The sequence below is a fragment of the Leopardus geoffroyi genome, chromosome B1, assembly GCF_018350155.1.
Source record: "Leopardus geoffroyi isolate Oge1 chromosome B1, O.geoffroyi_Oge1_pat1.0, whole genome shotgun sequence".
Taxonomy (NCBI): Eukaryota; Metazoa; Chordata; class Mammalia; order Carnivora; family Felidae; genus Leopardus; species Leopardus geoffroyi.
The window spans coordinates 109,721,348-109,743,841 of record NC_059327.1 but is presented as its reverse complement, the minus strand read 5'-3'; the positions used below and the strand labels follow the sequence as shown (position 1 = coordinate 109,743,841).

Sequence of the window (22,494 nt, the reverse complement as noted above, 5' to 3'; positions counted from 1 at the left end):
ACCTGCTGGCAACGGCTATACACTAAATAAATTTTGTTGAGTAAGACAATTTAAAAAATTATATTTTCATGGTTTATCTAAATGGGTATGAAAGCATGTAGAAGAGAATACCAAAAGTTATCATTACACATAAGATCTATCCACAAAAGGCAGAAATAAATACCATAAATCTTAAAAGTTGTTTCCTTTGGTCTCTTCTTTAGAAATCACTGTACTTTCCAAAATTTCCACTGTGTGTTTTACTTTGAAAATCAGAAAAGCATTAAAAAGCACTAAAGAAAAAAAAAGTGGCTTATGAATTACCAATTTTAGTTGGTTTATAATGTGTTTCTTCAAAAGAAACCTTTTCCTTGCAAGTTCTCAGATTATCAATTCTGTGCCAAGAGAAAGGCCCATAAAAAAATAAAAAAAGTAACCAGCAAATTTTCACAGGAGAAAAAATTGTCAAAAGTTGTATTTTCTTCCTTCAAGTTCTAAAACCTGAGAGATTTTAAGGTAACCAAGCAAAAAAACAGAATAGAGGAAAGGAAAAAGAGGATAAGAGTCCCATACTAGACATCACATCTATTCAGGAGAATCAAGACCAAATGCTGTTTTTCTAGAGTGAACTGAAGCAGTAGTGAGTAAGCACGAGTGATCTATGTGACACTGTTAACCAAGTGCAATAATCTCAACAGGAACAGCAGGACTCTGCTTATTACACGGTTTGCCTCTACTCTTCAGTATAATCTCAGATGTCCATTATGGCATCCATCTTTAGTTTGCTGCTACTATTTTTTTTTTTTGACAATTACTGTTGGTGTTTAATCATCTCTCTTTACATGACAACATACAACATCGTCAGATTGCATAACATGAAGATCAATTAAGATAATCAATTAAGATAACACAGAATGAAAAACAGCTCAAACACATTTCTCGAAATAGAAAAAAAGTTTTGGTGGAATCCACTGGATGAGCTCTGGCCTCTGAGTTTTTACATCGGCTGTCTGTTCCCTCTGTCTGTTGATACTTTTTTCACCAGAGAGTCAAATGACTTGCTTCCTCCTGTCCTTCAGGTCTTCCAGTTTCATTCTCAGCAAAGTCACCCTGACCGACTATCTAAAATCAAAATCCCCCAACATTCCCAATTTCCATTTGCTGCTTTATTTTTCTTCTCAGTACCTATCACTATATATAATATCCTATACTTTGTTTATTGTCTGTCCACCTCAAAAATGCAACCTATATGAGGGCAGGTATAATGGTCCGTTGTATTACTGCTGTATTACCAGAGAATTAACTTGTTGAATGAATGAATAATATGAATGAATTTGCCACTGTTATCATTTCTGAGAGTGAGTCTTAGAAGTATAACCTATCGATGATTCATACCCTGCAGTACGGGGTCACTAAAAATCTTTCTTGTGATTATAAACTGATCCCAGAATTCAAGGACCTGTAATTTCATAGTTGCTTTCATACTCCTGAACTCTTGAGAGATGGAAGAAAATCTCAAGTGAGGCAACCAAGGAGCCATGATATTGGCTGCTATGGACCACTGAAAAAAATTATATGTAGTGGCAGGGTATGTAAAAGGTGCTGTCTAGCTCAGAAAACTTTAGAACTTTCCCCCATGAACAACTTCCCCTTCGTTAGTAAGGTTATTCTACATGGGTTTTCAAAATGAAAATTGTTCTTGTTTTAGTTTGAGTGTCTTTAGAATGTTTGACTTTGGTCTCCTAGAGGAAATGAGGACAACTAGTTTCATTATCTACAAAAACTGAGTTTCACAGAAAGACCCTGATTAAAAACAAAATAACAACTCTTGTTCATAAGAATAACAAGTGCATAAAATTTCATTTTATCTTAAACCTGAGCATGAACAGTGCTCTTTAAACCATAGTGGGTCATATTGTGTAATTTCTCACTAGCCAGTATTATGGGCTGAACTGTGTCTTTCCAAATTGTGTCTCAATCCCAGTACCTCCAAAAGTGACTGTATTTGAAGATGAGGTCTTGAAAGGGCATTTAAGTTAAAATGAGGTCATGAGGGTAGACCCTAACCCAAAATGATGGTGCTCTTATAAGAAGAGAAAATTACAACAGAGACAAGACCATGTAAAGACACAGGGAGAAGACATCTATCTACAATCCTAGGAGGGAAGTCTCAGAAGAAACAAACCTTGCCAACACCTTGATCTCAGATTTCTTACTTCCAGAATTGTGAGAAAATAAATGTCTCTGTTAAAGCCATCTAATCTGTTGTAGTTTGTTATGGCAGCCCTAGCAAAATAATATAGCCAACAAAGAAATGCCAAAGACTGTCATCAGGGTAAAATACTTAAAAAGAGGTAGATTTACATTTCAGCATTGTTTTGTTCTCTCTCCAACCAAAAGGTTCACTTTAGACAGCTGCTAGTTTGTTAAGGCTTCAGATTTACTTGGCAGTATCCATTCATTCACTTAAGAATCTAAGAAGTATGCAGGATACTAAAAACTACAAGAGGAACAGAAATTGAATGGTCCTATTCATAAAAATAGAAGAACTATAAACCTTCTCAGTGAATGATTTTGCAATTCTACCACATTATTACTCCCTCTCTCACTACCTTTATATCACAGTTTGGTTGACAAGAAATCTCACCAGAGATGGGCAGTGCTATTTATCCAAAATAATCAAAACTATTGTCACAGAATCATGTTCTTGTTCTTTTTGTTTTTCTTGTTGCTCTTTTTCTTCCCTTTGTTTCTTCTATTTTTCTTCTATTCAGCATTTTTTTTAAAGTTTGAACATTATCATGCTATTTTGTAATTCATGAGGGATAATATTCTAAAATAACTTTACTAGTTTCTGGAAAAGAATCAATGATTATAAGAAAAACTCCTCACAGGATAGGGTAAAAAGTAATTTAGCTGACTAAAATAATGACATAAGTTCTGTCTCCAAACTTCAGCAATGGCAGAAAATCCTTGAAAACACATAAAAGGACTATTAACCTAATGATACTTTATATTATTTTTAAAGTGCCAGTACACATAGAATTGCTACCTTTTGAAAAACTTTTCAAAAATTGTAAAGAATCAAATGTAACCAAGACCAAAAATTAGGAATTTATTTCTTAAAAGTTGCAAATAGTCTTCAGGGAGTCTGGGTGGTTCATTAGGTTGGGTATCTGACTTTGACTGAAGTCATGATCTCACCGGTCAGAGTTTGAGCCCCTCAGAGCTCGAGCCCAGCGTCTGGCTCTGTGCTGACAGCTCAGAGCCTGAAGCCTGTTTCAGATTCTGTGTATCTCTTTCTCTGCCCACCTTCCCTCTCTCTGTCTCTGTCTCTGTCTCTCTCTCTCAAAAATAAACATTAAAGTAAAAAATTTTAAGTTTCAAATAGTCTAAATTACTAAAGTAACATTTTTATTATGGTTAAACAATCCATAACATAAGCCTTAGTTAACATTTAAAATACCCTGAAAAGATTTCCTTACCAATATTGGGGTGCTTCAAAAGACGGCAAATTCTAGCTTCTCTTTCCAGTTTCTGATGATCTGTTTAAAAAGAATAATAAAATAAATCACAGCTCTTAGCAAAAAAGATTAGAAGACAAAAAAAAGCATATCAAAATGACATAAAGTCTTTACATTTATTGATCTTTTGATCTCTTTTTAAAAAGTGATAATATAGGGGCGCCTGGGTGGCGCAGTCGGTTAAGCATCCGACTTCAGCCAGGTCACGATCTCGCGGTCCGTGAGTTCGAGCCCCGCGTCGGGCTCTGGGCTGATGGCTCAGAGCCTGGAGCCTGTTTCCGATTCTGTGTCTCCCTCTCTCTCTGCCCCTCCCCCGTTCATGCTTTGTCTCTCTCTGTCCCAAAAATAAATAAACGTTGGGAAAAAAAATTAAAAAAAAAAAAAGTGATAATATGTAACTAGGTGAACATAGCATAGTTGAACAATCTAATTTTCTTTCTTTTTCATTGGCTTGATAGTTGATAGAATGAGATCTAGAACAGAGCTGAATTTAGGTAGGTTGGAGAAAACAGTGAAAATGGCACAATAGTATTCTTTTACCTTAAGTATATATTATCACAACAATTTACATAACCCAAAATAGACATACACATTTAAGCAGAGGGTGCCTATCTAGACACTGGAATGCCATGGAAACAGTGCTAAGTAGGGTTATAGTTTGTCCCTAATGAAAAGGATTTCCTGTCCTGTCATATTTTCTATCAACCACTCTTCATTGTTGGTTCAACTTCCTAGGTTTATGATGTTCTTCCTTCTATCAGAGACTTCCAAAAATCCCAAATTGCCTGCTTATCTTCACCCTTCTAGGTATCCCTAACCACTTCTCTGAAAGAGCATGACCACTGTAACTTGCATTTTAAGAACTATTCAGACACTCTTCTTTGGCTTCTTTGTGGTGGTTCATATGTATATATTTATAACCAAAATCAATGGCCACATTACAAAATAAATGGCAAAAAAGAAGAACAGGGCAGAAACACATGTTTCCAATAAGGACAGCACTGCAGAGTGGTCATTAGCTGAGAGCCTTACATAAATAACTGACTTAAATCTTACAATAGCCCTGTGAGAACAGGCAACATTATATCTATCTTCAAAATATAAAAAATAAGGCATAAAGAGGTTAACTGATTTGCCCTAGACTATAAAGTTAGTGGCATCTACCAAATCAGTTCTCATTAAGTAGAATCATAAAAGAGCCTTAAGAGAAGGAGGGGAACACCCATCTAACTACCCACATATGGTGTATACCAATCATCCTCAATCTCTGTCGTCTCAGAAGCCCTTAGCACTCTTAAAAATTACTGAGAACCCCAAGGAGTTTTATTTATATGGGTTAGATCTGTTAATATTTACTCTATGAGAAACAAAACTAAGAAAAACATTATATATTAATTCATTTAAAAATAATGAACCCATTATATTAACGTAAGTTACTGCATTTAGTTTTTAAACATTTTATTTGGAATTAACAAACTTACAGAAAATTTGAAGAACAGTACTAAAAACACTTATATACAGATAAATTTATTATTAACATTTTACCCATTAAAAAATCATTTATGCTCTTTCCCTATGTATATATGTCTGTGTATAGTTTTACACATATTTAATTAATATACAAATATGCATACAAATAAATGGGTTTATACCTACTTTTGTTTTCTGAACCATTTGAGTGTATGTTACAAACATCAGGGCTCTTTTCCCCTAAAATGTCAGTGTGTATTACCTAAGAACTGCGATCTTCTCTTATAATCACAGTCACTACAGTTACCAGCTTCAGCAACTGTCACATTGATACTTTATCATCCATATTCTAACTTTGTCTATTTAACCCAAGGATGTCCTTTAAAGGATTTTTCTCCCTTTAGTGGAGGATGCAGTCCAGGGTCAGATATGGCACTTAGTTGTCACTTCTCTTCAGTTTCCTTTAATCTGGAATATTTCATAGTTTTTGTCTTTTATGACCCAACAGTTTTGAAGAATTCCGTCATGTCTATTTTGAAAAAGAATGATTCTCATTTTGGTATTGTCAAATGTTCGCTCCTGATTTTATTTAGGCTATACATTCTCAGCTAGAACATTATCCTTCTCAGGCTATCACATCTGGAGGTATACATGGTCCAAACGCTTCTCAAAAGTGTAACTTTGATTACCAGGTTAAGATGCTGTTGAATTTCTCTGCTGAATATTACTATTCTTATTTTTCCTTTGTAACTAATTAATATGTGATGAGACTTTTTATGGTCAGGAAAACATTCTGCTCTTCATCAAAATTTCCCTCTAGATTTAGCATTCAGTGAGGATTCCTGTCTGAACCAGTCTTTACTTTGATGGTAGCAAAATGTTGATTTTCTAACTCTAGCACAATAACATACTTTTCATGAAAAATACTGTTTTTTTTAAAGTTAATGTCATTTTCATAAGAACGTATGAGGACAGATAGTATCTATGCTTGCGATAAACACAGCATAATGTATAAACTTTTCCAATTATTATGTTGTACACCTGAAACTATTATAACATCATGTCAATTATACTCAAAAAATGATTTTGAAATGAAAAAATAAAGAGCAGCATGATTTTACATTTTTGGAAATCTCTTTGATGTCTGGCTTAATAGAAGACAGCTGTATTCTCATGTTTGCTTCTATATTCAATCTATTGCAATATGTTGTTTTGTTAGAAGTAAATGAAGAAAATCTAACCTCATAAGGTTATATAGTTGGAAAACAGTATTGTCAGTCTTTTCAGATAATTGTGGATATTATGTTTTAATATTATCCCCAAACTCAACAAGTGGTAGTTTCTTAAAGGTTAGTTGCCATGCGAAATCTGAAATCTTATCAATGTACTTCCCAAACCATATCAATGAAGTCATGAACTTTAATGTTTAAATCAAATTAATTTTCAACATTAATATAATACATTTTCTAATACAGTAAAATTTTACTCCGTTACATCAAAATTCATTGCTCTTTCTTGTACTTCGAATCTTTTACACCAAGGCATAATATTATAATGTGATGCACCAACCATTTGGAAAATACTGGTTTAGTGCATTATGTAGTTCTTCCAAACACTGACACATTTTGTTACCTACTATCATAAAAACAATTGTTAATATCATCACTAATATAATCAGAACAATATTTAAAATTTGGGAATTCATCACATTCTCATGGGTAAATATAAGTTTTCCAAAATTCTAATTTTTGTTCGAAAGTTTGAATTGTGTTACTAGCAATAAATGTCAATAGTTTTCCTTCAAGCAATAGGCTCACTTTGTTCATTTTTGATAAAATGTCTCTCAAAAACCTAAGTCTGAATAATCATAACTAGTTTTTCAGTTGTAATTTCAAGTAAAAATGGTGTTCCCTGAGAGTACCTAGTTCAGCTTCCAACTCAAACGACTACAGGGTACTTTTCCTTAAGACAACCGTTGTACCTCCATATGGAGCCTGAGTGCTTTACCCATTCTTATCATTTAATCACATAGAATGTTGTAATGTAAAGATGTGTGATCAAAGGTCAGGATTTAATAACAGTAAATTGGCTCATTAAGTCCAATCCTCAGTGAAGTAAGTTTTTGTTTTTGTTTTTTTAGTCTATAAGTGTATGATGCTGAAAAACACAGACTATATAGTTTGATGCTACTGATTTGATTCACGTAAAGGTGCCAGCAATTTTATCTACTATTTCTTATGCATCATAGGTACAAATGTCAACACACACACACACACACACACACACACACACACACACACACCACAGAAGCATACAATGTCTTATATTTATTATGAAAATAGTTTTGACCTTGTAGATCCTCTAAGAGGGTTTCAGGAACTCCTGGGTCTATAGACAACACTTCTGAGAATCAATGGAATATTTTACAAAAAAAAAAGAACCTATTTTACATAATACTTTTTTGGCAATTTTGAAAAATATTTTAAACATACATAGTGATTTTTAAGTAATCTCTATGCTCAATGTGGGTATATAATGTTATTAATAGCTCAAATAGAAATGGTGTTTTAAAGAATCAGCATACCATTGTATTGGATCTAGCAATGTATCAATTGTATCTGGATTACCAAATATAAAGGCAAATATTTTCTCCCCTTACCATTATCTGAAACTGTTAGTGCTTCAAAAAAAATGTAAATTCTTCAAACCCCCATCTCTTTAATAGGTTCTCATTCTTAACACAAGCTCCTTCTAGAATATTCTCATTTAGAAATACACAAGTAAACATAAAAGATTAAACCTGACTTGAAATTGCGTCTAGACCATCTTAAATTCTCTGAAGTTTCATACGTAAAACATATGCAAAATACTTGCTTATAGGAATTATAATTTTTATAAAGACAGGGATATGCAAATATATATGCTATCTCATGTGATATGTATTACGTATATGTTATCATTTAGTATTTATATATGTAAACTGATATCTATATAATTATATTAAAGAAAAATAAGATCTTTATTGACAATATGTGGTATAGAGTTTTAGCTATAAAGATGAACATAATTACAGCATTTTATATAGCCTATTCTTATGGGCTGTATCATGTCTTGTAAAAAAAACAAAAAAACAACAACAACAACAACAAAACCCTTACTACCTCAGAATGAGTCTGTATTTGGAGACGGGGTCTTTAAAGGGGTGAAATGAGGTCATTAGCGTAAGCTCTACTTCAACATGACTGGTGTCCTTCTAAAAAGAGGAGTTTAGAACAGACAAGCATTGAGGGAAGATCACATGAAGACACTGGGAAAAGATACCTACAAGCCAAAGAAAGAGCCCTCAGGTAAAAACAACCTTTTGAAACTTTCATCTTGGACTTCTAGCCTCCAGAATTTGAGAAGATAAATTTCTGTTGTTTAACAACCTCGTATGTGTTACTTCATTATGGGAGCCCTAGCTAACAATACACCAAGGTATTAGTTATCTATTGTGATATAATTGCCACAAATATGAAAGCTTAAAATAACAAATACTTATAATCTCACAGTTTCTGTGGGTCAGAAACCTGGGAATAGTTTAACTGAGCCCTGTGCTTTAGGGGCTCTCAAAATGCTGCAATGAGGGGCACCTAAGTTGTTCAGCCAGTTGAGCATCCAACTCTTGTTTCAGCTCAGGTCATGATACCAGGGTAGTGGGATCAAGTCCCACATCATGCTCCATGATGAGTGTGGAACCTACTTAATATTTCTCTCTCTGTCTCTCTCTCTCTCTGCCCCTCTCCCCTGCTCATGCTCACTCTTTCTCAAATAAAAAATAAATTAATTAAAAAAATGGCAATGAATATATCGGCTAGGGTTGGAGGTCTCACCTAAAGTCTTGACTACAGAAAGATCTCTTTTCAAGCCCAAATGGTTGGTGGCTGTTGAGCTGAGGGTCTTGATTCCTAGCCCTCTGTTGGCTGGTGGTTGCCCTCACTTCCTTGCTATGTGTCAACATGACAACTTGCTTCATCAAAGCTACTAAGGTAAAGAGTCTACTACCACAGTGGAAGTCATCATCATATCTAGCCTGATCACAGAAGTGCTATTCCATCACATTTGCTATATTAAATTAGTTAAAAGAAAGTCATTAAGTTGGCCCACTTTTAAGGGGAGGTAAATATATAAGGGTGAGAATACAAAGAAGCAAAGATCACTGGGGCCATCTTAGAGGTTGCCTGCCACATCTAACTCTACAATGGTACTGATGTTTTCATGAGCTTTTGCTTCACTTACTTTTTCTTCCATACAGTCACATAACTTAGTGATCTCCTACAATTCTTGAGGCATTCTGCGCTCTCCTACTGGGGCATGTTTGACATCCCAAATATCATAAAGTTTTCATTAAAACGAGAATTGAGCAATAATGGACATGCTTCATGTTCAACATCCAGTTTACAGCTTTTCTTTAGAGGGAGTAGGTAGGTGAGGAGTGATTATGTGCCTATTAATACCAAAAGCACATTTCTGTATTTATCCCTGTAAAGAGATGATTGAGTTTTACATTTAAAATTTCCTTCACTTTTAATTCACTCAGCAACAAAAATCCTGCATCCTATCTCATCATTCCTAGCTCTCACAACTACAGTGGTAAGAGGCAAAGACAGATTATAAAAGGTAAGACACCCATAATACCATTTATATCACCATGTGAACATCATATTTTCTTATCCACACACCCTGCAGCTACTGAAGAACCAGCTTCGTTTATCATTTGACATTTATTAAAGTATTCAAACTACAATAGTTTGACTTTTTTCTTCCTTTGAAGCTCAAGTCCACGCTGTTATAATGAATAAAAATATAACCCTTCAGGCAGTAATATTGTCAGGTCTGATAAAATACATGTTATTAGCAATGGATGGTTGAAGATCTACCATACAAACGATGCCATAAGGAAAATAGCATAACGATTCTAAGAATGGAGAAAACTAATTTCATATCATATGGAATTACCTAGTATAAAGATCTCTGGATTTAATTTTTTTTAATGTTTATTTATTTTTGAGAGACAGAGAGAGAGAGAAAGCATATGAGCAGAGGAGGGACAGAGAGACACGGAGACAATCTCAAGCAGTTTCCAAGCTCTGAGCTGTCAGCACAGAGCCTGATGCAGGGCTCAATCCCGCGAACCTCAAGATCATGACCTGAGCCAAGTCAGACGCTCAACCGAGACATCCAGGCACCCCAAGATCTCTGGATTTTAAAAGTTTCTGAGAATTCTGAGAAAATGTAATCACTTTAAGATACTTAAGTCAGCTTTGAGATATTTTTGGAGACTTTTAAATTTAGTAAGATATTTTATTTTGAATGAGGTGATAAATGTGAATTTGAACCTAATGAAGTAAACCCTTCACTCCTGTTCCAAATCAAAATTTAATCTTTATGGAGAATAACTCTCATCCCATATGGAAATTAAAGGGCTAGCCTTGACTCTCTTTCACAGAGTAATAGGAGTATCACTAAAGCTACATAAAGCAACAACTTATTTATCTGGCAACATGAGAGAATGAACTTTCACCAAGTTAATTTCAAAAGTAACTACCCCACAAATGACAAACAACTTAAAATGTTAACCTCTTGGGGGTAAATTTAACAATCATTGCTTTCTTAAGTAAATGACATATACAATAATTTAACTTTTGACACCATAGGGTCATCATGATTAACACTAATTATTACTCTGCTATAATTCAGTGAGTCCTCAGAGACTACTGAGGTGTGAAAGGCCACAGGTTATCACTCCGTGTTCAGTCTGCCCCCTACCCTTCAATGTGGAATCACCTTGTGAGCACAGGCAATGCCAATGGATGCTTTGGGCAGGGGAAGGAGGTTGACTGTCATAACTGGTAAGTGTTTCACTTCTCTCTCTAAACACACACGCGCGCGCACACACACACACACGCAAGTGTAAACTAATACAACTTAAGGAAGACATGGATTTGCCACACCCAAGAGGGTTAAATTCTTCTAGTTCCCCCTCCCCACAGATTCCCACCCATAAAATAATGTTATATACCAGCTATGGAAGACTAACTCCTCATTGTCCAAGAAAATAGAATGTTTAAAATCCAATTTCATCATTAATGTCTGTTCTGCCAGCCTTTTGCTTTGCCACCTGAAGCTGCTATCTTCCCTGCTCCTATTCTCCTTGGTTGTCCCTTGGCCCAGTGCTCCAGTTTAGTGCCTTAGATCTATCTATTTTTGAGAGTAGGTTAATCCTGCTTTTCTGGCTTCTCCACTACAACCAACCGAACTTGATTCTTAACTTTGTCTCATTTGTTTGGTTTCTAAGAAACTACAGTCTCAAGTAAGAGACATCCCTGCTCCCCATCTAGAATCACACCTGGCTGGGTAACCATTTCCAGAAGAAGAAAGATTAAACAAAATGGATCTAAACCACTTTAAGTTTGTATTGTTACATCTTTTTATTATACCTTTTCTATTTCTTCCCAATTTTTTTTCTTTTTTTTTTTTTTTACTGTCCAACTCTTACTGCTACATAAAACAATTTTAGGTACACATAACAGGCATTACATAAACCTCTGTCAAATGAATAACTGAATTAATGATAACTTCCCCTTGTTTCATAATTGTTATGAGCTAAGAATGGAGGAAAACAGGATATAAAAATATAAAATAATCACGAATAGGGGCACTTGGGTGGCTCAGTCGTTGAGCATCCGACTTTGGCTCAGGTCATGATCTCACTGTTTGTGAGTTCGAGCCCCTCATTGGACTCTGTGCTGACAGCTCAGAGCCTGGAGACTGCTTTGATTCTGTGTCTCCCTCTCTTTCTGTTCCTACCCTGCTTGCACTCTGTCTGTCTGTCTCTCTCTCTCAAAAATAAATAAACATCAAAAAAAATTAAAAATAAAATAAAAATAAAATAATCACAAATATCCTGGCAGTGATAACCTGAAGAGATCTTTTCTGAATAAAAGGCACAATTCTTAGCGCACAGATTCTGGAGCACGGTAATGTGGCTACTCAGAGGCCTTATTCATAAAGGTTTTAGAATTATATTTTGAGTACATTTTTCTTGTTAGAGAAATTACTTCAAGCTAAATGAGGCATTCCTTTAGTAGGAATATAGATTCTGTCCATTTAAGTAGGTCACATTTAAAACCACACTGTAAGATAGAAGGAGCTATTTAAAGGGGTTACTTCATTACAAAACCTGAGCGTGATGTATATGGATTTAAAGCTGTCACATTCATTTAACAAAAGGTTTTTTAAATTCACAATTAAATATTATCCTTTAATTTTATCCTTTTATTTTAAATGAGGTTTAATCCACATCATAAATTAGATTTTTTTAAAACTATTTGACCTAGATTCTGACATTGGGTATTGGTCACTTCCCATTATATTCTGCTTCCCACTAATACCATGGATAAATCAGTAAGATTCTATAACTATATAGAATGATGTTCTTCCTTTCATGGTAAAGTAGAATTAGATATATGTGCTAGAAGTTCATATATCTTAATTTAGGAGTGAAACCTTCTGGATAGCTTTTTCTGTGTGGGAAGCTCACACAAATGTTAAATTCTGAATTATGGTGTCAGTCAAACCTCCATTCTATATGGACTGGAAACCATGGTTTATGATTTATTTTTGTGGAAAACCCCTTTTCCCCTCATTTTTTTTAAAACATCCATCACATGGGAGATAAATCAGGCCTCTACTTCATTTTACCTTCTTTCTGCAGTTTCACCTGTGGAGGAAGAAGGAATTGTCTACAGGTGCCAGAGAAATAAAAGGCCCATGATAAAAGTTCCTGATTTTGTAGAACTCTACACACAGAGACAACCCAGAGGGATGGAAAGACCTCAGGCTTCAGAGTAAAAGAGACAAGAATTGCTATCTGGTTCTATGACTTACTACTAGCTGGGTATCAAAGTTCCTTGACTGCTCAAAAGATTCATTTATAAAATGGGCAAAAAATATCTAGCACCACGCAGCGTATCTGGCACAAAGTAGGTGCTCAATAAGTTGTGGTATATCATTACTATTTTTCTTATTACTATAAATCTGTTTAACTTTAAAAAAACTAAATTCCTAAATTAATACTTACTATTAATTCTAGCAAGTATTATTCATTTTACATGTACTCTAATATACTATGAAAATAACTTTTCCATAAAATCATACACTTATGCTATTTAGGCAATTGACTAATGATGGGCAAAAACTCAAAAAACTATGGACAAAAACTCATAGTTATTCAATGCTATTGAATATTCTAAACATCTCAAAAATAAAGAATACAGGAAGAAAATTTTGAGTATAAAATTTTTAAACAAATTAAACTGATTCATTTTATATGCAAACTATTTTTTTACCCATTAATTTCACACATCCAGAATGAATGGGATTCTGATAAATAATTTATCATATGATATTTCAGAGATAGCTACTGGATAATTTAGCCTATTTTCTAGGAATGTAAAAGAATAAACAGTGAAATCTGATGGCACCACTCTTAAGCTGTCCTGCAGCAGAAATATTTTCCTGCCTCCATGAGAACGACATTGATTCAGAGACATAACATTATATCTGCTATGAAAATAATGTTTTATATAAAATTATGAAATGTAAGACAAAATCTCTATCTTTTATAAGGCTCCGCTTGAGTAGCAATTTAAACAAGGCTATAATATCTACAGGCCTCTTAGAACTGCAAATAGTGAACATTAATTTATGTAAAATACTTTCATATAAATGTTTGACATCTGATTATACAGCATATATAGAATATCTATATTCCTACCAAGAATGAAGGGTGGGAATACTCTGTGAAGACATATAAGAAGTCTTATGAGAGACTGTTAGTAAGTAATCCTCTCATTAGTTCCATATAATGGGCTAAGAGAATTTGAATTGAGCTTTTATCCTCTGGAGGGAAGAGGGAGTCTTCTAGAATTTAGGCACAGGACACAGAATGCTGAAAAGAAAACTAGCTGGAATGCAGATTTCCTCTAGAGGATAAAGGGAGGAGATGGACAGAAGCCTTGTTTATGCCCCTCATAGTACTAGGTGACATCAGCCAGCTCTTCTCCCAGATTGAAAGCCTCTCATGGTGTTGCCATCTTCCTCTTATGGACGTGACTCTGCCTGCCGATGTGTCTCTCATTTTGCTAACATGGCAGCATCACTCATTGCATGTTCCAGGGAAGGGAACTTGTACCATAAGGGTCACCAATGGATACTGTCAGGAGAAGCAAAACAGGAAGTAAAAGAACGGGAGGGTGGTACCCAGAACAGATACATAGCCAGGACAAGTCTCTGCAGCAAGTCACAGTCAAGGCTTGTTCACAGGAGGGGAGCAAACTTTTTTAGATGGCATTTCCCCCCACATTTTTTAAAATTATTTTTTTCTAATGTTTACTTGTGTGTGTGTGTGTGTGTGTGTGAGAGAGAGAGAGAGAGAGAGAGAGAGAATATGAATGTGAGCAGGTGAGGGGCAGAGAAAGAGACACACACAGTACCCGAAGCAGGCTCCAGGCTCTGAGCTGTCAGCACAGAGCCCGATGTGGGGCTTGAACCCACAAATTGACAGATCGTGACCTGAGCTGACATCGGAGATCAACCGACTGAGCCACCCAGGTACCCCTCCTCAACATTTTTATTTAAATTCTAGTTAGTTATCATATGGCATAATACTGGTTTCAGTAGCAGAGTTTAGTGATTCATCATTTACATATAACACTCAGTGTTCATCACAAGTGCCCTCTTTAATACCCATCAACCACTTAGCCCATACCCCATCCTCTTCCCTCCATCAACCTTCAATCTCTATCATTAAGAGTCTCTTATGGTTTGCCTCCCTCTCTCTTTTTTCTTCCCTTCCCATTCGTTCATCTATTTGGTTTCCTAAATTCCACATATGAGTGAAATCATATGGTATTTGTCTTACTCTGACTTATTTCACTTAAAATAACATAATAGCTCCATCCACATCATTGCAAATGGCAAGACACATTCTTTGTGATGGCTTAGTAATGTTCCATCCTACAAATATACAGCATCTTCTTAGATGGCATTTAGAACACAAGGTGTCAGACTGAGAGTTCACACAGAACAGATCGAAGACTCAATAGTATGACTGGAAGCTGTTCTGGCTCACGTGATGGTTAACATCATTAAAATACAACTTTTTTCTTTTTAGTTAAGTAGGCTTCACACTCAATGTGGGGCTTGCACTCATGACCCTGAGATCAAGAGCCTCATGCTCTACTGACTGAGCCAGGCAGGTTTCCCAAAACAAACCTTTATATAAACAAATTATGAGGATATTAATTGGTACATAATAAGAAGATATTTCAATCTATCTATATATTTTTGTTGTACTTCAATAATTTAATTCATTCAGCATTTAAAAAAATTATTCTAATCATATTCCTATAGAAGGATCATGAGATTAACTTTGTATAGTATCTCATTCTGCTCCCAGTCTCTAGAATTTGTTCTAAACAGTACTCTCCCCAAGTGTAATTTTACTTGTGCTTTTGGAAGAATTTAACTGCACAATTCTATTCTCATGTGTAGGCATAACAGAGTTAATCACTTGAGACAGCGTATATTAAAATCTTTTAAACTGGGGCGCCTGGGTGGCGCAGTCGGTTAAGCATCCGACTTCAGCCAGGTCACGATCTCGCGGTCCGTGAGTTCGAGCCCCGCGTCGGGCTCTGGGCTGATGGCTCAGAGCCTGGAGCCTGTTTCTGATTCTGTGTCTCCCTCTCTCTCTGACCCTCCCCCGTTCATGTTCTGTCTCTCTCTGTCCCAAAAATAAATAAACGTTGAAAAAAAAATTAAAAAAAAAAAATCTTTTAAACTTACTACCTAGAGTCTAAAAGGACCCAAAATAGAAAAAGGCATACTGAAGATAAATACAATCCATTCTTTACCATTTTTTCCAGTAGCCCAGATGATTTTTATAGGCAGTTGCATAGTAACACAAGAGAGCCTTTCTTCAGGGATTTCACAATAAGAAAAATAAATTTTTCTTGCTGTGGTAAACATATGTTGCTATTCTTAAATATGTTTTTTCTAATAACTGAATATACACAATTTATTCAAAACATGAAAAGTATAAAATATATAATTTTCCACAGTACATTTTTTCCTTGTGTAGTTTCATATTAATACATTAACAACAAAAATAAAAGGATAACCTTGGATAATAATTTAGAAGAATGAAATAAAGGAGAAGCACATGGTCTTTTACAGTTCCTTTAAGCATGTGGAACATTCAGTCACTTTTCTGTTAATGAGTTTACCTCAGAGGGAACTATGAAGCTAATGAATCTTAAACTTCAGGACCTTTCAGATGCATGGGTCCCTATAGGATCTTAGCTATAGAATCATATGTTCTCATAAAACTTGCAAAACAAGATATTTTAGCACAATCAATTATGAACATTATCTCCTTCCACTGCCTCTTCCCTTCAATAATGCTCCCCCTTGTAATGAGTGATGCTAAGTGGCCATTAACATTTTGAGATCTAGCTAAGGGCAAGCTGAGTCGAGGATACAATTTAGTTTGGATATAATGAAACGTATTTACCTGGTTCACAGCCACTTTTGGGTATAGTTGTGTTATTATTAGTCATCCCAATGTAAGAATGCTTCCAGGAATACACCCACCTCCCAGCCTACTGTAGGATGATAGGACACTCCAGTATGTGAACTTGTACTACAAATTACCCCATGACTGTGGCTGTTCAGAGGAGAAAAAGTAATGTTTATTTTTTGCTATCTTTCTAAATTTTGTTTTGCTTTGCAATATCTGTCAGCCTCTTAAAATTCATAATTTCTTGTGACTGTTTTCATTTTAATATATAGATTTACTATTGAATTTCATTTTGTATTTGTAATTTTGTTTTCTTTTTTTAGGGAGAATTTCCTAAATTGTGTAATTCACAGGATCTACACACCTTATTACAGTTACAAAAAAAGAAAAGTATAAGAAAACTTATTGTTCAAATTCTGAACATAACAAAATCACATGCAATAGAGTTCTTCACAAAACTTCTATTAATTTTAAGTAAATAGACACTCATTTATATTATCAACCTATGTATTAAAAAGCTATACACATCTTACATTATTCATGAGTGACTGACCAAAGCAAAAAGATCACCAAGTTGAAAATCAGGGAGAAAAAAAAATGATTTCCACTGCAAGCTCTGCAAGGAACTAAGGGCAGAAAAGAGCAAATCTTACAAAAGTGAAGAACTATATTTATTCCTCTCACCCCTATGAGAATATTACATATTTGAGATGATTTGTGTTTACATTTAGGGGGAAAAATTCCTCTTTCAGACATGGTACTTAAACATATTTATTATGAACATATTTATTAAGCATTTTTATTAAGTAGACACAAGGACACTGATTGATGTTTTGGAAAATAAAGTAACTTATTATAATCTAACTACTCACGAACAAATAATTAAACTAGAAATCGCAGGTTTAATAATAATACCCTTCAAATTGGAGATGGAAGGTGAAACTATCATTTATTGAACTACATTCAAGTTAAAAAAAATCAAAACACTTAGTCTTGTCTCAACATATTAATCACATATTTCTAATTTACCCACATCTTGTAGATCATTTTATTCCCTATACACACCCACAAACATATACACAAACAGGTTTAAGATAGCCACTTAAATAAAAAAAAATACTACTTAAACAAGATATTAAAATAAAATGATGGGCTCAGTTTTAATTGAAATTCTGAAGGCTAAAAACAATTGTCAGCTACAGGATGCTAAAACCATATATCCAGGACTTGTGAAGAGGTCAGTAGAAGGCATTGCGCCATTATGAGCTCATTGCTCACTTCCAGCTGTACAAGAGCAGGTGAGGAGACCATCAGGGAGATCTGTCCTGGATAGAGGTCCTCAGAACACTCTGTATCTCCTTAGCCCACACTGGAAAGTTGCTTATTCGAGGATACTAAATTGAGGGGGGAAGGGGTGGGTTTGAGAGAAATATTTGAAGAAGTACATCCCCTACAGTTTAAGAAAAACAAGAACAGCTTCCTATTTTAAACCGGACTCTGAAGGCATGAAATTTTGGCTGGCTAGCTGCCCTGGAATTGCAAAGCAAAGTAGGCTCTGTCATAATCAGGCTATGCTTCTACCACTGGCAAGACAAAGATCCGCATTTCCATGAGCTAGATGGGAGCCCCTAGGAGGGACAGATTGTTTTACAAGGGACAGTTCCCAAGAGGACCACCCAGAGAGGCAATGTAACCCAAAAAAGGAGTGGAATACCAGAAGTCCAGGAGTTGGAAAGGCAGCTAAAAACATCCAGTCAGGGGAGGCATGGTCATCATTAGCAAAAGGTCACCAAATGGTGCCTAGGAGGAATTGTCCAGAAGCCCACAAAAACGTCCCACAAGATCAGAAATCACACATCTCCCAGACAGTAGTGAAATCAGACATGCACAGCTCCTTGTAGCTTTGTCCTGAAGGGCCACAAACAGCAACCAGTGAATGGGAGAGGAAGTGAGGTGCAAAGAGTATTGGGTACCACACCTCTCTCTGGTCGCTGGAGTCTCTCAAGTATGAAAGAGGCCAGACTTGGCAGAGGGGAGAAGTCTTAAATGATATTACACTGGTCAGGACTTTTCAATTTCTGCAATGAGACTATTGCTGTGATTCAAAGGAAGTGCAAAGCTCTAAGATCTAACCAAGACTTCCTCAAGGGCAGGAATGAACATTTACAATTGGTTTGAGAGAGCACGGGAAGGGTAGTTTCAGTGTGGTGCTAATGATCTGACTATAGCACTTTCAAAGAACAGTCAGAGGTCACAAATGTTTTAACAAATCTAAAACCATCTAGATTTGGATCTTTTTTTTATAGATTTTTTTTTTAATGTTTATTTACTTTTGAGAGAGAAAGACACAGAGCGCCGGCGGGAGAGGGGCAGAGAGGAAGACACATCCTAAATAGGCTCCCAGCTCTGAGCTGTCAGCACAGAGCCCGATGCGGGGTTCCAACTCACAAACCGCAAGATCATGACCTGAGCTGAAGTCGGACGTTTAACTAAGTGAGCCACCCAGCCACCCCTAGAATTTGAATTTACTAAATACTGTTACTTCTTTCACATTGCAGTCCTCAGCTTTCAGAGTTCCATGTTCAATTTCTCTAGGAAGCAGAGCTAGGAAGAACAGATTACAACAGAATACCTGTGAAATGTGTGGAGTTTCCAGTCAGTCACCTAAAATTTTTCTAGATAACTTACAATTTAGAGCGTATCATCTTATTCCATCTGATCTAGAAATGATAATGCATCAGAAATGCAGGACAAAATTCCCTGCACTTAACAGAGTGTCATTTTTTTTAAAAAATTTATATATTTATTTTGAGAGTGAGAGTAAGCATGAGCAGAAAAGTGGCAGAGAGAGAGGGAAAGAGAATCCCAAGCATGCTCCATGCGTCAATGTGGAGCCTCACACAGCACTCGATCTCACGAACCATGAGATCATGACCTGAGCAGAAATCAGGAGTCTGACGCTTAACTGACTGAGCCACTCAGGTGCCCAGAGAGTGTCATTCTTAATTCATCATTCTAGATGTCATCCTTCAACACTCATTGGTAACAAATATTTATCTTTTGCCTAGAATTCTCTATCTCAAGTAAGTGCTGCATCATTTAGAACACGTATTTGCCACTGGCATGGCATTACAAACTGGGCCACCTCTAAAGCAAAAGCTTTTTGCCATCCTGCCTGGCCCAATGCTTATAGTTTACAAGGAGCCATATTAAATGTCACCCAAACTGACTTTGGTTCTTTCTGAACTATAAAAGAGTAAGATGCTTGACCTTCTGTGGAAAATTTTAAAGCCATCAGGTAAAATCTGTCCTGGACTGACATACGAAATTATAAAGAAGATACCCACTGCCTAGCTGCTAAGTGTCTGTAGAGTAACACTGAAAAAAAAATCTGATGTGTGTCAATCCACAGGTATTCTGAGAATCAAAACAAGACTCAGTAACAGCTGGAAGGGGGCAGGGAACCCCTAGGAGCTCATCATTTTTTCCTATCACAGTTAAATCAATGGCTACTTCTCCCCAGAGAAGGGAATCAAATGCCAGAGGCACTTAGGGAGAAACCCACACCATTTGCTCCTTAAAACCTGAGACTCTAGGAATTCTGCCAACTGACCTGGAAATACGGGACTGTGACCAGAGGTCTTTGAAGCAAGCATCCTGCATTAGCTTTCTGCAGTAGAATCAAATATGAAGCTATAGTTCACCCCTGTATATTCCATCCTTGACATCTCACCTATCTCCTATACAAGAAATCTTTTTTCCCTTTTCACATAGCCTTATTCCTGACTTATTCGTCCCTGTCCCTGTTTACCTTCTTCTTTCACCCTAATATTATTTTTGAAAATCTTATTTTAAGAAATGGTAGATTCCAACTAGAATACACACACACACACACACACACACACACACACACACGATATATTTCAGCTAAAATAAATATCATTTAAAACACCACTACCCAGATATGCCATTATTTACATTTTGATCCATGTTCTGCCAGGTATTTTTTGCATCTACATAACAGACGACTTTAAAATCATAGTTTATATACTTTTGTGAACTATCTGAATCTCTCAAGCAATTGCTTAATAAAAAGACAGACTGCTGGCTGGCTGGCTAAACAAATGAATGATAAAAGCTAAAACCAGAATTTGGGGAGGCAGGAAGATCCTTCCCAGACAAAACTTACCCTAATCATACCAGATGCCCCTCAATGCAATTTCTATCAAAAGGATGGGACTGGCTCCTCAAAATATTTGCATAAATGGTATAGTTCCCATGGAATCAGAGGGAAATTAATTATTCTATTTCAAAAGCTCATTTTGGGGGAGAAAAAAACCTGAGACTAATATGTAAATAGTGGACAAGCAAAGTTAATTGTAGTCACAGAGGTAAAATGTCATGTAAAATTTATAAAATTTGCAGGGTTGTATGAATATAAAAACAAAATCTTCCATCTAAAATAGCTGCACTGTTTACTTCATTCATAATTTATTACTATGCTTTATTCATCAATATCTACAGTTTGTCTTTGGGTAGGCCAAGAAGATCTATACAGGCTCAACACAAGTGATTACGACACAATTCCTGTCATTGTGGAATCTGCAACCCAAATGAGAAGACTCCTTTAGCTCTGATTTTATGTCTACATACTGGCCAAAATACAATGAAAAAATGGAAAAAAAGGTCACTCAAAATCCAAACTATCTCTATCATACAAACCACTCAAATGTTAGGAAATTTTTATTTGGCTAAAGTGGTTCTCCTTCCCCGATCTGTTCCCTGCACCCCAACCATTCAATCTACTTCGTTTATTAAAGATGTGGCACCTAGCCATCCTCTACTTCATTCATAGCTTGCCAACATGTTAGGCTACTTCAACAAACACGTGGATAACTCATCCATACACAGCTTCTCAGTTCCTTGACCACTTTGTCTCCAGTGATCTTCACTTCCTGCCCATTTCAGTTACTACTCTGGTAGTCATTCCTTGAAACTTGGTCATCCTCCTCCGGAGTAAGTTAAAAACCCTAATCTCCAACCACCAACTGCTCATTTTCCAAACAGTGCGTTCAATGTCTTCTAGGTAACTTTTCTTTAAAAGATCAGGAGCATCATCAGTCCACTGACTCCTCCACTTCTCCCAATCCATAGTCCTATTATTCACTTTCCTCCACATCCCTACTTTCCCCTCCAGCCATTTAAGAGCCTCAAATGTGCCATGGTTCTCCCACCTCAGAACCTTTGTGCACGCTATCCCCACTGCTGGAATACTCACACCTCCTTTCCTTTTCTAATTTATACCTATTCATTTTCATATCCTAAAACAAGTTTTTCTCAAAAAGACCATGTCTAACTTGCCAAATTATTGGCTCTCAACATAGTAGAAATTCCACTTTGTTATTACTTGCTTCATTTGTTATTTTTTTTTTATTCAGTTGTAGCGTTTTTTGTTTTTGTTTTTGTTTTAATGATTTATCTCTGCAACAAACTATAAGGACCAGACAGCAGGATCTGTTTATTTTTTTGTTCACCATTTTATATCTCACACCTAAGACAGTGTCTGACATATAATAAACAATAATATTAAATGAATTTGTAAGTAAACAGGGAAAAAGTAATACAAATATGAAAGTAGGAGTAAAAAAATGGATGGAGATTACTCCTGATATAACTTGGCATACTTCCTTCTTCAGCTGGCTACAGAGATATGAGGATAATCTGGTTAATCAATCCAGAGGCTGCTGTAAGAATCAGACAAGACAAAAGCCTTCTGAATAAGAATGCCCTGTGTTAGCACTGGCCACTGGATGAGAACTGAGCCTAGATTCCAGAAAATTCAATGTTTGTTGGATTGACAAAAATGGGATTAGCCATTATATTATCAGAAAACTAAAATCA

General features: G+C 35.8%; 1 protein-coding gene across 21 annotated transcripts in view; it reads right to left on the bottom strand.

Annotated features, from left to right (window-relative positions):
• CAMK2D (calcium/calmodulin dependent protein kinase II delta) overlaps nt 1–22,494 on the bottom strand; it is a 316,543-nt gene that overhangs the window by 209,883 nt on the left and 84,166 nt on the right. For all 21 annotated transcript variants that reach the window (XM_045469296.1, XM_045469345.1, XM_045469390.1 and 18 more), the window contains exon 3: nt 3,465–3,524. In XM_045469296.1, coding sequence (XP_045325252.1) covers nt 3,465–3,524 — 60 coding nt within the window. The remainder of the gene's footprint in view (nt 1–3,464; nt 3,525–22,494) is intronic.